A 17,629-nucleotide genomic window follows, 5' to 3' on the forward strand; every position below is an offset into this window, starting at 1 on the left:
CCCTCTTCATGCCTGGGGGATTTCTTCACGGTTGAGTGATAGCCTCCTGGAGAGAAAAGGAGGAACTGAAGAACGATTTCAGAGTAGAAAAATGTTTCATACCCCGGAAAAAATCATTTTTTAGCAATAGTTCCTAATGTATAATTTCATATTGTTTAAATTACGTTTAAACTACGTATTTATATGTTTTTTTTAAAAAAAATTTCGTGAATTTAGCTAAAAAAGTAACTTTGTGGAAAACGCTTGAAAATTACTCTAAAATCACATTTAAACTCGTTTTAAAAATTATTAATAGAATTTTAAAATAATTTTTTACAGTAGTTATGTTTGTTTAAATGAGATCTATACATTAATATTAAACATTGAGCTGTCAGGTTGTAAATTATTGTGAAAAAGTGATTTATGTTCTCCCATAGAATAACATTGAGACGTCGATTGAAGCTGGCAACGGTGCCAACGGCCTTAACACTTGGCCGAAATCAAAAGTATGATGGTTTATAAGTTTTAGAAGTACATGACGTTTTTAAGATATTCAATATGATTTCTATGTGGATAGTTAGTCTCCAGTTAAAGTCGTTGATTTAAGATATTCACAGTCAAAGTATCGTCGTCTCTTAATTTTTAAATAGAACACTGGGTCAAGATGTGCTTTATGGTTAGTGGTTCTCTGCAAAAGGGGTGCAATTAGGCTCTGGTTTATTAAAAGGTGTATGCGTGTTAATCTTGTTCTTAGATTCGGTTTGTTTAGCCTCTTTCTTCATAGCACTACACATTCTTATTTTAGCAGATGTACAGCGATGAACTATATAAAAAAATAATTAAAAATAAGTTTTTTTACATATAGTTCGAAAATTTCTTCGCTGTTGACTTGGAGATGTTTAAATGGACAGTAGACTCTTTGATAAATCACTTCATCAGCATCAAGTCATTATATGGAGCATTTGAAGTCTCAACAGCCTTGATCGACGCTTTCATGTATAAGCGTACAATGAAAATACACCTGTTAATCCTTTCTCTTTTTTGGATGCAAGTTTATATTGAGACTTAAACATCCATATCTGGAGATGTATATTTCTACATGTCAGCCTTGCCAGTACAAAAATGTTCATTTTATATCCAAGTTTCAAGACGTAGAACTTTTTGAGACGTTATAATTTTCAGGGTATTCGGAATTAGGCTTCTTTTGCTGAGATTTTCCCCCAGCTTTTTTCGATAGTAATATTTTTTTCACTTTCGATTTGTCATAAACATTTCTTTTTTTGGTTAAGAATTCCTGCTTTTTTGTTCCTTGAAGCAGAGATCATGTTTTTGCGCTAATTTCTGTTGACTTCATCTTTAAGGTAATCTTTCTTCTTGAATAAATCAACTGCAGACTTCTTACAAGACCCCAGTTCACACTTCACAGTCTGTATATCATCAACGGATTCTGCACAAAGTTTATTTGTTTCAGATGTAACGACAGAGTTCATGATGCTAAAACTCGACTTAACGTTAGAGCCATGAAAATTAATAAGCATGACGCTGGCAGTTTCTGACAGAAGAGAGAATGTGTAATTTCCATCCACAATTTTTCAACGAGTTCCTCTTGCTATGGTATCCGTAAGCAGGCAGTATGATATTTATACACGTCCATGTCATAAATATAGCAACATTTTCAGCTGATATTAGTCACTATGCTACGCTGATTAGCAACACGAAAATTAGCTACTATGTCTGGAGATCTTTCATTAATTTTTGAGGAAGAAAATGTTTACAACAAATGGGACCAATTGAAGAGGCAGATTGCAAGAATAAATTGCCAAGAGGTATTTTCTTCTGTAATGTTCTTGCACATCAGTAGAGGACTATCTTAAAATGGTTTCACACTTTTCCTTTTTGCTGAGACAGTACTGCAGTAAATAGATTAGAAGCAAGCAGCATCTCTAATCAAAATATTTATTTTTTTTAATTCTCAGCGGTCCTTGTCTACTGGTGTCAGAGCTTTCTGAGCAAAAGTCTTTTGCAGATTAAGTATGTAATAAGCTAATAAAATCGGGATTTCACTTATTTTGCTTCTCTATTTCAGATTAGCGTTGCGAGGTAATTAGTCAGTATAGCCAAACTGAATACGTCTTACTTTAGAAAGTGATGTAAATTCTTGGCCTAAGTGCCATGATTTGGCTATACCGAGCCTAAAACTTGGTTAAAATTGAAGCAACTTGGCTAAATTTAAAGTTACTAGGTTAAACTAGTCAACTCGTTTAAAATTAAATCCATTAGTTAAAATTAGAGGTAAATCGAATTATAAACTCCGATGTCTCTAAGGTAAAGCATTAAATCTGGATGAAGTGTGTTTCCAAGTAAAAATTATGTAGTCACGAAATGGCAGTTAAAGTACTGTAGTCTTAAATTTTAAACATTTATTGGTCAATGGTGTAATTTCTGGTTCAATCTCGAGTAAATTGTTGCTTAATTTTCGTAGTTTATTGTTACTGGGTTCGCTGAGTATAAATTTAACTAATATAAGGAATAATGGAGTGAGATATATGTTGAAGAAGGTACGATTTAATGGTGTAAGAGTCGAAATAGGCTGAATTTTTCCAGGGGTAAATGACATCACTTACTTATTAGGTTCGTTGGTCAAGCGGTGCTATCAACTCGTTTGACGAAAAAAAGGGTAAAGGTCACTGGGAAATCTTGGCGAAATTGAACCCTTCCGAGGAGTTTGTTTTAGAATAGCTGCAGCAAAAAAAAAAAAAAATTGCATTTTTTTTTTAAAGTACGTAAACAAATGCCAAGTTTTTAAAGTACGTTTATTTTTCTTTTCCCTCGAATGAAATTTCGAAACATGTAAATGTTTGTCGAAATTTACTTTTTTTTTCTGAGGTAAACTAGTTGTTAGGCTCCTATATTTATAAACTTTAAATACGGTTTTATTTTTGCATCTCAAACTCACTTATTTTGAATGCTGTATACGCTTTTCAGCAATTCAAAAAAATTTTTCTTTTGATGTTTTCAGTCTGCTATTAAGTTTTTAATACAAGTAATGCAAAGAGCGTATTTCACCTGAATTTAAAGCGTTTTAACTTAATAGATGCCTGAATATAAATGGAAAATTTTCTATTTTAGGAATAAGTTGAAAAGTTCCTCCATTACTGAATGAATTGTTAGAAATTACGTTTTATATGCATGAATCGTTTTTAAATACCAAAAACGGAAAATAAAAGAAAAAGAATCATAAAACGTTATTGTTGAAAGTTAAATCACAAGTTTAAGTGAAAATAGCAAAATTACGTTAAGAACATTTTTGGATACGGCACGGTATCCTCTAGAGATGCCGTGCCGTATCCAAATGTTATGGGATTAATGGGATTTTTTTTTTCGTATTTGATTTCCTTTCCACTGAGATAATTCGGTTTTAGGAATTTGATATTTTGGAGAAACAAAAACAGTTAAAAATGGAAGCTTAGGAATAATGGAAAATAGTGGTTGATAGATAATTGATATTTTATTCAAAATAAGAATAAGTTTCTTGTATACAAATTTTTGTCTAATTCATTGAACTTACTTCTAGTCTAATTCATAGAACTAACTCGCATTTGAGTTATATGGAGTGGAAATGTATCTCCTGACCCACTACAGCTCAAGTATATACTACACATAGAATGTGACCTTAAAAATCATATGTTTAGTTAATAATAAAAATTCTTTAACCAATTATGGCTAATTAGTTTTTGGCTGTTCCCTGTGTTTTGAGATAGTAAATTAGATTTCGTTGTGGGGTGATGGATCAGCATAATCACAATTAAAATAAAGGAATTTCTTAAGTTTCAAATTTTTGTTTTGTGTTAAAATGTGTTTTACCATTAATGATAGTCTACAACTGGAGAAACAGGCGCTGGTTTGTTCAGTAAAAAGTGTTAATGCATTAATCGAGTATGTACAATAGGTGGTGGTTTGCTTATAAGATCTTTAATTTTTCTAGAACTACTTAGAGTTTTAAAAGGTGCTATTAATAGTTCTATTTCATGCTGTTCGTTGATTTCTGAATTCCATTCTGTAGGCCAATAGGTATTTAAAAGTGCTTAGTATTGTTTTAATTTGTCTTGAAACAGGTCTGCTAGACAGATTTTGTGTAACTTTTGCAGTGAAATAGTCTATTTCAAATAATTATAGTTAAAAAAATGCTGTCGTAACTGACAAACAGAAATTATGTTGTTTTTAGGTGCCTCTATATTTTCACTTAATAACGCATTTCACTTAAATAACGCATGCTTCAAAAAATTGCTATAGGGCGCCATTCAAGTTACTGAAATTGTTTAAAATTCGAAACGAGTTCAAAAACATAATTTTCCTAAAACTTACTGCTGTCACAATTTAAATGAAAAAATGGAATTTCTACTTGCAAAAAATATCTGTGGAAACAAATTTTCTTCTCATTTTTTAAGTAAATATTACAACTAATATAGTGTCAATTACTAAATTGGTTACTTGCCTAGTAAACTCTGCAGTTCGAGATGAACTTCCATGTGGAAATTTGTCGACCACCCAACATCCAATGGATATTTTTATAAAACGTGAATTAACAAAAATGGTAATATTGCCGTGGAATTGTGCTAATGTTTCATGAAGGTTCTGAACTACTAAATGTTATATTTCGTCGGTGAGATTTTTTTTCTTCTGGATACAGCTCAAAACGCGTGTTTAAGAAAATGGACATATTATTTGATTCCGTTTATAAAACTTCTCTTACGAAAATTATTTTTATTTCAAAGAAAAAGCCGATTGATCTAAATAAATTCGTAGTGTTATGTCATTAATTTGCGTAAATTACTTAGTACATTTTTAAGAAGAAAAAAAATTAGTTTTTAAAATATATTGAAACAACAGTGTAAAAAATAATACAGTCAATAGTTTTTTTTTTTTACAAGGCTGTCCTATAAATTTATATTCATGGTGTTAAATTGACGTTGAATGAATTAAGATTTTTGAAAACCCTTTATCGTAGTGTTCTGAATAAGAAGAGATGCCCGAAAAGTAACATTTATTATATACCCAACCATATAAACTACGAAGTCAGGAACTTTGCTCCGTAAAGATTATGCACAATGTTTAAAAAAGTAAATAAATGTTACTGTAAAGTAACTGTGTCCATTATTTTAAACACGCATTGTATTAATTTTTTTAAACATGTATTTTAAACCTGTCGATTTCTTAAACTCGCATGTTGAGTGATATTCAGAATAAATAGCTCCCCGACAAAATATAACATTCAAGCCAATTTGGCATTTTATGTGTTATGATCCATCGGATATTGGGTGATTGTTAAATTTTCACACGAAAATTAATCTCGAAATAAAGATTTTAAAAGGCAAGTAACCAATGTAGTAAATGACACTACTTCAATTGCAATACTTATAATAATAATAATAAAAAAAAAGAAAATTTGTTTTTCAGATGGTTGTTAAAAGTAAGAATTCTTCCCGTATTTTTTATTTAAATTGAAGCAGCAGTTTATTTTTATGAAAGTAATAGCTTTGAATTCATATCGACTTCTATATAGTTAAATTTCAGTAACCTAGTGAATGGCGCCCTAGAGCGAAAAAACTCGTAACCAATGTACCTAACTAAAATACATTCTTTATACCATAAAGTTTGCAGTGTTTAATTAAAAAGCTTAATATAAAAGTTATCGAAAAACGAGATAACTTTTGTTAATCAATTACAGCATTTTTTAAACCATAATTATTTGAAATAAACTATTGCACTGAGCAAAAAAAGACCTTTCTAATAAGCCTATTTTGAGACTAATTAAAGCAACAATAACAAATATTTTAGATGCCCATTGGCAGGCAGAATGCAATTCAGAAATCAGCAGTAAACTACCTGAAATGAAACAACAGCACCTTTTAAAACCATAAGTAGCTCCAGAAAAATTAAATTTCTTATGAACAGACTGCGTAGCGTCTTTTTGCTGCTGTTGCCATTACCATCAAAATATTTTTTAACACAATATAAAGATATAAAATGTGCGAGACGCCCTTATTTTAACTGTGATTATCCTGATCTCTCAATTTCGATTGGTTACACCCCTTACGACCCCCATGGCCAATTTTAACTGGTGACATTTGGTAGCCCTTGGTAACTTAAAGACAACTGGGATACTTCCAAAAAATTTAAACTGGATTCTTAATGCCAAAGCTGAACCAAGCGTTGGCAGCGCTTTAACCTTCCAGGAAAGTATCCAAGAGGTGATTCAGAAACCAGTGTAAATAAAATAAGATTCACCAACGATAATTTTTCATGTATAATTTTTTTACAGTTATTTTATATTCTAAATTTTATATAATACTTATGCTCAATTTCTTTCTTTTTTTCATTAATTTTTTATTCCCCAAAAAAGGGAATTTTAAGCCTACCTCGGGGGACCTAAATTTTTTGTTTGACTAAATTGTTTATTTATTTTTTTTTGATAAATGCAATCACAGTGAGCTTTTTTTTTCGTTATATAGGCCACAAGATCGTAGCCGAATATAGTTTGAAATAGGCCTCAGAACGAGTCATTTTCTAAAGAAAACTTAATAGTGTTTATTCAATTTTGCGAACACCATTTACCGTTTTAAATAACATAACTTATATGTAACTTGGCTGGCCAGTCTAGACATTCTTCCATAAAAACATATATTCAAATAATGAAAAATAATTAATAATGCAAGTAATTGTTGGCAATAACAAAAAAAATGTTTTATGGATTTTTTTAAAATTTTACTTCATTAAATAAGGTAGACTTAATACAACTATAAAAAAACACATTTTTATTGAAATGCTTCTTTTGAGGCAATTAGCAAACAAAAGAGAACTTTCATTTTTTCCTCTTTCTTTTCTTTTGTTTGACGTGGTAAAAAATGTAGGAGGGAAGCAGATAAGCAAGCAGACATCAACCGACGTCTTGTTGTTTCAGGTGTAAGAACGAACAAGAATTTTCATTTTCTCGAAAAACTAAAAATAAAGAATACTTTAGTTTTTTCTTAAGGAATGTAAATATTTTCGTAAAACCGTATACTACTCTTGCTTATTAATTCGCAGTTAGGGAACAAGAAACTATGTTTGGTATACGTTTTTAGCTAAAGACCAGTCTAATTAAAAACGAAACTGATTAAACTAAAAGCAATTAAATTAATTAGATAATTTTTTTTTTACATAATCTTGTTTGAAATAAAAACTTGAGTAATGTTAAAAAGAGATCAATTTGTAAAATACTTCAAGTAACTTAATTAAATATTTTATTTATTACGTAAATTTTAACAGAAGGGCTTGTGGAAATATAGTGAGTGAGCTTCTGCTGTAAATTTTTAACGCGAGAGTAATATTTTTTTGAATATAAGAATAATAAATGAAAGTAACGAAGGAAAAGTATTAATATAATTGGTTACGTTAGATTAAAAGATTTGTAATAAAATTATACCCAAAGACAGTGATGTAGTAATTCATTTAAACTATTAAAACACAAAACTGTAAAATCATTGGTATCTCCTAATCTTTCAGAGTCGTGGGTGAATTTAAGTTTTGTTATTTTTGCTTTTTAGATTAACTAATGAATCCAAATAAATTCGTAATGTAATCGTCCATTTATATAAATAATTTATATAAAAATTTTAATAAATTAGTCTTTTTTTTTTAAGAATACTTTTTACAACTTAATGGTTGCTTTAACTAGGTTGCAACGGCTGCTATAAATTTATAATAGTGATAGTAAAGCTACGTCGCTTAAAGCTGTTGGAATTTAGAGTTTCAAATTATCGTTTCGAGTTCTGAATCCAAAGATATGACTTGTAAAGCTACATCTGTACCTCACCCTGACATTTTGCTCTGTAATGATTATGCTATGATGTATTTAAATAAGCAAAGAAAAGTAAGTTTAAGTCTCTTTTAGTTGTTTAATTTGGTTGAAAACGAAAAAGACATTTTTGCTGTGTCCCGATTTTAAACCTTACTGAACCTAATGCCAATGAATAAAAACGTGAATTTTTAAGTTGCATTCCTAATCGTAACGCAATTTGCCGAATCCAACCGAAGACAATAATCCTATACAAACAATTTTTTTTCTATATTAGTTCACTAGATAGGTTAGAACTTATTTGCACAACCCTTACGGAAATTTTAGGTATTCTTGAGGTGAAAAGGTTTATTCAAATTTAATTTCAAAATCAACCAAAAAGATCAATCTCCGAAGGTGTATGTAGTTGTTTTATTCACATTTGAGGTTGATGGAAAATCCATTCTCGAAAAGAGTGAATGTTGGCAGGTATGTATATCGAACTAACATCACTGACTTTTCCGGAAGTTGTACTTTTAATGACCGATTAAATTATACTTAAATAATTTTTCCCCCAGAGTATATAAATTTTCAGAATTGTTATTTTATGAGTCAATATTAATTTCTACTTGCAAAATATGTTCCATAAAAAAATTACATCAGTTTTTTTTTGCGTAGAGCAAAATATTTTTAAAATTGCTGTTATAAAAAATAAATAAGCTTTTTTCCCCATAAAGGAGTTTAAAGCAATTTCACAAGCAAAAAATTATTATATGATTACTACATTCCATTGAAATTCACTAATAAAATAAATATCTATCAGTTATATAACTTAAATGAATCGAATTTTAAAACTAACAACCCATTCGAATTTAAAAACTAAATTCTAAATATAGCGATATCGCAGAATCGATAGAGCTGTCAAAGAGGAGAGAAGAGTTAATGTGTCAGGAAATATTCGCTTCACTAGTCATATCTTCATATTGCCGTTGGGGATATTATCAGAAACGAGATTCTCGATTGCTCCGAATGTCCGGAGATCAAAACTAAATAGGGAATTTCGGTGGAAAATGATTGCGATTGTGTCAGAAGAACATTTTTAACGTCAATGCAGTTTTATGGAAGAGCGTTCTCATTTTATAGAAATTTTATTTATAGTTCTCTTAAATTCAACATTTTTATTCATTTCATTTCAACATTTGCTTTTTAAAATGCAAACTTTCTGACAACTAAATATGTTATCAACAACGATCGCTGAATTGCGTACCTTACTGGTAGGTTATTTTAAGCTTTTGGCTCGAGAGCCAGAAAAGGGTATACCACACTCAACTTTAGGTCGATATTAAAAGTCTGATTTATATTAAGAGGAAATACCCAGTCCATCGATTACTGGAAGACTTATTATGGACGCAAATCACCGAATTGAAAGTTCACGTTTTTTTAAAATTGAATTTAGTTTGATTATAAGTATGCAATCTACCCAGTAGAGGGGCGTGAATAATGGCACTTGGAATGCCGCAAAGGCAACTTTTTGATTTAGTAGACAATGGAATATCTGAATCGGATATAAGGGCAAAAATGCCATACTTTATGCAATTAGAGAAGAAAATTAGGCAAAACGATGAGATTTAAGTTCACTATCTTCCATGCCCCTTACTGTAGATAAAAATATTTTAAGCGCAAAAAATAACTTTACTATTAAAAGTTAAAATAAATTTTTAAAATTGAATAAATTTTTTTCTTGATACCATTATTTCAAGATAATTAAAATAAGACAATTGAAAACAAAAGACTATTTCCTTTTCTGGGACTACAGTATTTATAAATACAGTTCAGCATCACATTCGTTTAATTATTATAATCCTATTTTTACTCTACGTTTTAAAGAAGTCGAATAAATAAAAGCAATAGCTTTTCCTTAATTCTATTCCGTTTCTCACAGGCAAGAAATAATACCTTATTTTTGTTAGTAGCATCACCTCCTATGTTTCTTTTATCATGCTTTATGTTCTTCCGTAGCCATAGCAACAAGCGATTTCAATGTTCTTTTTGCGAAGATTTCTATTTTAGTGAAATATCCATGACGATTGGTATAAAACAGCTTGTGTATACATTATCTGTAATACTTAACCAAGAAGATAAACGTTAGATGAGATTTATCAATATGCATCACACAATTGATTCTTCAGCTCCAATTAGTTACGAAAGGTTAACAGGCCGATTTTCTGACCAGTTTATCGCACGCAATTTATTTTAAATAGGATATGTCACTTGGCCAAAATGGAGTTTGCTTTCTTTAATCAAACACTGGTTCCATACTCTTGAAGTGTCCTAGTAATTTTTATTCTTTTTTTCTCGCTTCTGATGTAGTTTTTAGCATCATTTGATCAGTTTACGTTTAACAAATTCTGGTTTTTGTACCCTTCATCTTAACTTTAAAAAGCAAAACCAACTTTTAAAACTCAAAATTTGAAAAATATGTTTTAAATGTCGTTCTAATTCAACAGAATCAAGAAAACTTTTTATTCAACCTCCTCTTGAATTGTCAGAGAACAACTTTATTTCTTTAATTTAGTTTTTCTACGTTTAACTTTTTTTCGAAAGTTGTTTTATTTATTCAGCAAAATGCTGAAAAGGAAGAATTCACAATGTTACAGGAATTTTTTTGCCTGAAAGAAAACGAACATTTCAAATTGCAAACAGTTTTGATAAATTACTTTATACTTGATAGTTTCTTCATCTTTTTAAATAAAATCTGAAAAGCCGTCAGGATTTTTTTTGCTTGTCTTTACTTGGCCTGAAAATTTGTTAAATATAGTTCTTAACATAAAATATAGAAATTTTGTTTGAAAATATATTTATGAAGGGATAAGGTCTGGTGGTGTATGAGGAAAATTTAGTTTGTATTTCAAAGACAGAAAATTTTATTTTAAAATAATTCTTTTTTAAGTGTACTAAAATTACATCTCTTCGGCGAATAATAAACCAATTTTAAAAGTTATTATTTATTAACATGTTACTTATAATGTATCAATTATAATTTGGTAGAGCACTGGGCCCCATGTCCAAGAGGTTGCGGGTCCATAATCTAAACCAATATAGAAAATGTTTGAAGCATCGTATTACGAGACGTATATAAAAATGGAAAGCTACTGTAACCGAAAGCAGCCATTAAAACAACATGGTTGAATATTGATCAAGAGAATATGTAAAATCTTGCTCCTCCAAAAGAAAGCAGCGTGTTCCAGTTGATTAATCAAATAAATAATTGAATTTTTTTGAATAAATATTGTCATTTGTTTCCAATATTTTTGTAGCAGTAGAAACTCGTCGAAATGATAATGTTTATTTCTTTCTGCTGAAATTTTTTAGGGTTTATTTTTTCGTTTTACGCTGTATCCTTTACTATTAACTTATTACATATTCAGTTTACAAATTATTGAAAACAAAGTATGCATTAATTTATTGAAATTTTTTATAGTTTCTTAAACTTTAGTCTCCCACTGTACAACTAGGTTTTAAAGCTAGATTGACATATAGAAACTAAATGAAGTATGAGACAATGTTATAATGAGGGTTATCTCCAATTAATGAAATCAATGATAGATTTAAATGCTGTTCACTCTGAATTTTAAATCTGTTGCACTGGGTTTAAATGATTTTGAAAGAACGGTCATTAATAACCAAATTTTAAATGTTAAATTATTTCTTTACTAGATCTCAGTATTAACCATGAGAAGATTCTTCCACCGGAAAGGTTCTCAGGCAAAAACTGGAGCTCTGACCACTAATGCTGGAGGAGTACTCGGCAATAGACCACGAAGTTCGTCCTCTTCTAACTCACCAAACCATGTTTCGGCACCCACGGGTAGAGTTCGAGCACCAGCTCTCAGATCAAGATCTATGTCTACTCTCAATGGACCTGAACCAGATTCATCTCGAACAAAGAAATTCACTAGATCCCTGTCGTTTTGTGCCGAAAATCAATCTGCTGTTGGTAGAAGTATGGTGACGAGGCAATTAACAAAAACTGAAGAAGATGAAGTCTTTAGGATGTATACACGGCTGGTTTATGGCGTGGTTGGGGCACTATGCGCCGTTATTGTAGGCATAGCAATGTACGCGTATTTTTATACTTATGGGACCAAATAAGTTCACAAGAGCTTGTATATGTGATGAAATTGAAGGGGAATTTTTTATATGAATGCTTAAAAATACAGGTTACTCCAATTTTACGCAGCGTACGATTTCAGAAGATTTGGATATAGCTCAATAATAGAGTGGTAGAAATATTTTTGATAATGTTTCACAAGTTAAGGCTATGACGCTACATATCTAATCCGAATGCTGCGTGCTTATTGGAACAACTTGTATTGCAAAATTAATGGTTTTCTTGAAGATAAATTAACATTTTAAATAATCATAAAGCATTAATAACATATTGAATAATTAGAACAAAATGACCAGATAGGCACAAGTAAACTAGAGATGAGTACGGGTACAAACATTAAAAGTAGTAATTATGCGTTAACTTCTCTTCGCCATTTTTTTTACTAATTTTCAGTGAAAAAAATTTAGTTACTAAAAATGAAGTTGCGAGTATAAAAAGTTTGGCCTGCATATTACTGTACATTTAATAATCTGGGAAAACAAAAGTCCGAATGCTTTTTTAAACTTACCAGTTCCATAAATTAGGCAATCGTGGTAAAAACATTAATAATAAGTAGTCATCAAGCACGAGAATCGCGCTTTTCATGGAAGAAGGTCGAAGTTTGTATTTTTATATATCAGTCAATTTCTCTCTATCTTGGAGAGAGAATTTTCTCAAATATATAAAGTGGAAAGAAAAATACTTTAAACATTTAGTTTTTGATTTTAGATATTTTGTTTAAAATGATTTTAGACTATCACCATACATAATAAATATCTGATATTTGTTGCATGGTGCTGAAATGACAACCAGATATACTCAATTTGTATATTGCAACACTTCACTGCTCGGTTATTTCATATTTAAATAAATATCTAAGACCTCATAGCCGAGCTGTAGAGTTCTGAAGTGCTAGCAAAATGTAACAAATTGAGTACAGCTCAATTGTAATTTCACTACCATTTTAAATATTGCGAGGAGCTAGGATTTCAGAGTAAACATGTTTGCTTTCTCAGTGAATTAATTTTTCGTATGTCAGTAAATATTTAGATTAAAAAGGAAAGAGAAAGGAAAAATCTTGAAAATTGAAATATCTATTTGAATACAAGTTAAAGTTATTAAATCAATCCATACTTTGATTAAAAATATATATATTTATAAATTTAAACAACATGAGCAAGATTTTACGTCCTACAATTTCTCAATATGTTACAGACAAAGACGTATTGATCAGAGAAACCAAACTTAAGTTACATATAATCCTCTAAATGGTATGAAATTGAATAGCTACTGTATACGCTGAAATCGACTGTTTTCAAATGCACTGGAAAATTTGGATGTAACTTTATTATTATACACAAGAAATAAGTTCTCGTAAAGTAGACTGTACATTTAGGAGCACCAACACACTACAAATTAACAGTAAACATTTTAAATTGATTAAAATATGAATGTAACAAATTGCTTTATATTGGTTAGTATGTGCCAAATTATTTATGGCGTAGTACGAAGATTAACTTTATCTCTAAGGGTAGTTTAGTAAATTATATGACTGATGGTTAATATTCAACAAAATAAAATAAACTATTTTGGAGTTCGTAGTAAAAATATTTTGTAAATATATAAAATCTATACACATAATAAGTGTAATTATAAATGTGGTCCAAAATATGTATTTGTATTTTAAACATTCCTGAACTTACTTTTTTAAGTAGTTATTGCCTTTCACACTTATTGTTTGGATTTTTTATAGCATGCCTCATGTAAACTTTGCTGTATGATCCTTTTTTATACTCTATTTACCAATTTCATTTTTTATCATGCACGATTTCTAATGATATATATTTATATCCTTTACAAGGTGTTTCAATACAGTTCTTTTTTTTCTTATACATTATAGATTCATAATTTTGTGATAAACTCTTTAAAATCTTTCCTAGTGAGAAGAGAAAATACTTAATTTTTCATGATCATCACCTTGCTGCTATATTACATGGAAACAGTATAAAGAATTTTTTTTTTCATTTAACACAATGTAATACATTTTAAGATCTATAGGGAGTCCTACATTAAAAAAAAAAACAGTTTTTAAGTATATACTGCAAAATATAGTTGAATATACAAAGGGTTATTTTAATATTAAAATCCTAAATAAGAACCCCCCCCCATTTTAGTATGCATTCTGCAGAATTGATTGAATATAGTGTTTAATGGTACAAGATCCAAATGAGGACATGCTGCGCCAAAAAATATGTTTATTCATGTCAAAAAATAAAGTGCATACTTACTTTTCATAAAATACATTAAACATTGATAAAATGATATAGAAACAATCAACGGTAGTAATGGAATAAAATCAGGTTAAAGTTAAAACACAGTAAAATTTTGTATGAAAGGTAAAATGGTGTAAAAGTTAAAATATACTTGTAAAAGTGAATAAAATCCTCGATAGAATAAAACTTATATACAATAGCACGTAAATGTTAGGATGATGAGAGACACCTAACAAATCTCCCATAGATAAAATAGAACTAACTACCAGAAAAGGTAAGAAGACGTCTCTTAAAACACAGGCAACTGATTAAAATATGGTGAATCGAAAGTAAAACATTATAAGTGTTGCATTGAGAATATGGATCAGTCTAGTATGGCCGATTCGGAGCCGGGTAAGTTGAACATCTGCACTGCGGAGAGGTACCACAAGGGTTGAAATAGAGTTGGAATAAGTGCAATTTATTGTTGATCTGGGAGTCCCACTGCTGTTGCCATAATGATCTTATGAAATGTCGAATAGTGATTTCGTGTCCGAGAAAGGTACCAGATCGCGCAGCTGCATCGGTTAAATCATTACCGGGGATTCCCACATGGCTTGGAACCCAGCAGAACAAAATATCAAAATCATTCTCATGGAGATTAATTAATAAATGCTGTATAAAGTACAGAATGGGATGAATTTCACTACCAAAATGTTCCAGTTGGTGCGAATTGCTCACACTGTCCGAATAAATGCAGCATTTCCGCGTCGAACCTGCTGAAATAAGTAAATACCACAGCCTATACATATTGACAATATTCATGACGATTGGATTCTGCAGAAAACAAAATAGCACAAATTGACTGACACGTCTTTCATTTTAGTTTGCAGATATTGCTGCAATCGCAAAATATAACCGAGGTAAAAACTGTTAGAAATCTCAAAAAATACAAGTCACATAAAAGAAGAAAAAACCTATATAATGACTTCATACTGAATCCCATAGTTGGGATGACTTTCGCAAATGCTTGGAAAATGTTAATTCTTCCAGTTATATAGTAAAAATTTTAGTTTTCCTTGAGGCGATAGCAACTCTGTATCAGCATTCCCCCCTCCCCAAATTTCTTTTAGCACAATGAAAAATTTTAATTATTTACCTTGGGAACTGTAAAAAAAAAGTTTTAATGCAGGATGCACATATCATAACGCAAGGTGTTTAGAATGCAGACACGTGATGTACAGGTTGAAACTCAAAGAAATAAGGCTTATATGCTCAGTAGAATGTAGTTTCAATTCATTAATTACTAATGCTGCAGGAAAGGGAAAATCTGGCACTTCATGTTAAATATATAAGAACTGGATATTCAGAATGGTGATCATATTGAACCATATTTGCAATTATTATTACTGTTCCTTTTTTTATAGCAACTTCTGGTCTAATATTATACTTTAATGAAACCCAATTTTTTTACATTCCTTTCAGTAGATCACATGCATGGGGCTCTATGCTCTCGTCTTACTAAATGCAATTTCATTTTTTCTACAGCTGTTTTATTTTAATGAGACACAATGTGCATTGTGGAAGCATACTTTTTTCCTGTAAGATTTTTAAATTTCATTCATTTGTTCATTTTTGCATTTCACGTGTGTATGAGCTTTCATTGTTACTGCAAATTTGTGAAATAAATGATGTCCTCCTTATGTTTCATATATGCCCTTGCCACTTTTCATACAATATTTAGTACAAACATTTCAGAATAAAAAAACACGTATGTAAGCAAACTATGCAATGAAAAAAATAAATGTAAAGAAACTATGAAACGAAAAAAAAAGCTACTCTATAAAATTAATGCAGGTACATTTTTAATAATAAATATTAAGGACAATCGATAAAAATGATAGGGAGTAGAAATAATTAAAACATTTTAGGAAGGTTATTCATATATAATACACTTTTGTTGCACTGCATTTTAGCTTCTGCTTGAAAGACTTTTAGTTGAAAGAGTTAAAAATTTGTTTTCTTCTTTATTAACAACAGAAAGGGAAAACTAGAATTGTGTGTATTAAATTACATTGTTACATTCCCTTGATGCAGATGTTTGATCAATCCTAAATTGGAACATTAATTGTTCAAATATAACTCTTCTTGATATGAAATTCTTTGTTTCATTTTTCAATAAATATAATTTTTTGAATGTGATAAAACGATGAATTTATATTTTAAATAGGGGACACGCTTTTGGTAAAAAGGGAACAAGAAATATGGAAGTCCTAAGGACTCATAGTTTACAAAGCCTAACGGAATTACTGAAGATAATATATTTAAACTCTTTAAACTACACAGGCACCGAGATTCAGCATGGGAAACCTCGGGTGCGCTATACCCGTCACACAAATGTGCGTCCCTGAGGAAAGAAATCCTAATTATTTATGCTTTTACAGCTACAAATATCTCATGAAATGAAGTATGAGGAATAGTGAAATTGTAATACTCAATGCAGGAATAACATAAAAACATACTTAGGCATAAAAAAAAGTCCTTTCTACACCAAGCAATTTAAAAAAAAAACTAGTCAGCTTAGTAAATTAACATAGTACCGCATAACCATTCTTGTAATAGATTTTATTATTGATAAATTACTAAAGTGTTGTAATTAAAAGGCCTATCTACAAATTATAAATGTATAGGTATAAAAAAATTCATGCAGCAAATATATTGACTATCGAAATACATCATTATTGCACAATGATAAAAAGATGCATTCCCTGAAAAAAGCTCCATATAGTTGAACATGATATTTTCACTTTTAAATTATGTATTACACTGGAGAGCAAATTTTTTGTTGTATTATTACAAATACTTACTTTATCATGCCTAATTAAGGCATAGTGAGTTCAATTCTGAAAAAATGTTTTCTCCTAAGGCTACAGAGTATTTTAAAAGTGAAATTTTTAGTCTAACTTTTGCTGTAATGTACAAATTTAAAAGCATTATATATTACAAGAGGTCCTGTAAACCTGTAAATGGTTCGACAAACTTCTGAGGGAGTTAAAGCACATTAACAGAATTAAAATTATATAGGAACCGATGCACGTAAATGTCGTATGTGGCTTGGGGTACTTTTCTATCTGTTCAGACGCAAACAGTTCATAATAGCCCCAGCTGTGTATGACAACATTTCTGGGCATGATGCACCCCCCCCCGACTGCCCTAGAAGCTAGATGCAACATTTAAGTAACCTCATTATATATAGCTATTTAAACTTGTACATTTTGTCAAAAAGCAAACTAAAAATGTCATCGAAAGAAATGACATATGATATAGCAGTTTATTGTATCTCATAGATATTTCAGAATCATTACTAAAATAATTTAAACAGAACTGTATTTGGAAAGTAGAGGAATAAAAATGCAAAAGAAATAAATACTA

The 17,629-nt window shown here is 30.2% G+C and overlaps 1 protein-coding gene across 2 annotated transcripts in view; it reads left to right on the plus strand.

Moving 5' to 3' along the window:
* LOC139425145 (uncharacterized) overlaps positions 1-15,911 on the plus strand; it is a 29,050-nt gene extending 13,139 nt beyond the window's left edge. Inside the window, exons 1-2 of one of the 2 annotated variants that reach the window (XM_071178508.1) lie at positions 7,653-7,891; positions 11,513-15,911. In XM_071178508.1, coding sequence (XP_071034609.1) covers positions 7,805-7,891; positions 11,513-11,947 — 522 coding nt within the window. In that variant the 5' untranslated portion in view covers positions 7,653-7,804 and the 3' untranslated portion in view covers positions 11,948-15,911. Of the gene's footprint in view, positions 1-7,652; positions 7,892-11,512 lie in introns of those variants that run through there. The other variant, XR_011636381.1, reaches the window with a different exon arrangement.
* The last annotated feature ends 1,718 nt before the right edge of the window (positions 15,912-17,629 follow it).

This window comes from Parasteatoda tepidariorum, chromosome 3 (assembly GCF_043381705.1).
Source record: "Parasteatoda tepidariorum isolate YZ-2023 chromosome 3, CAS_Ptep_4.0, whole genome shotgun sequence".
NCBI classification, from domain to species: domain Eukaryota; kingdom Metazoa; phylum Arthropoda; class Arachnida; order Araneae; family Theridiidae; genus Parasteatoda; species Parasteatoda tepidariorum.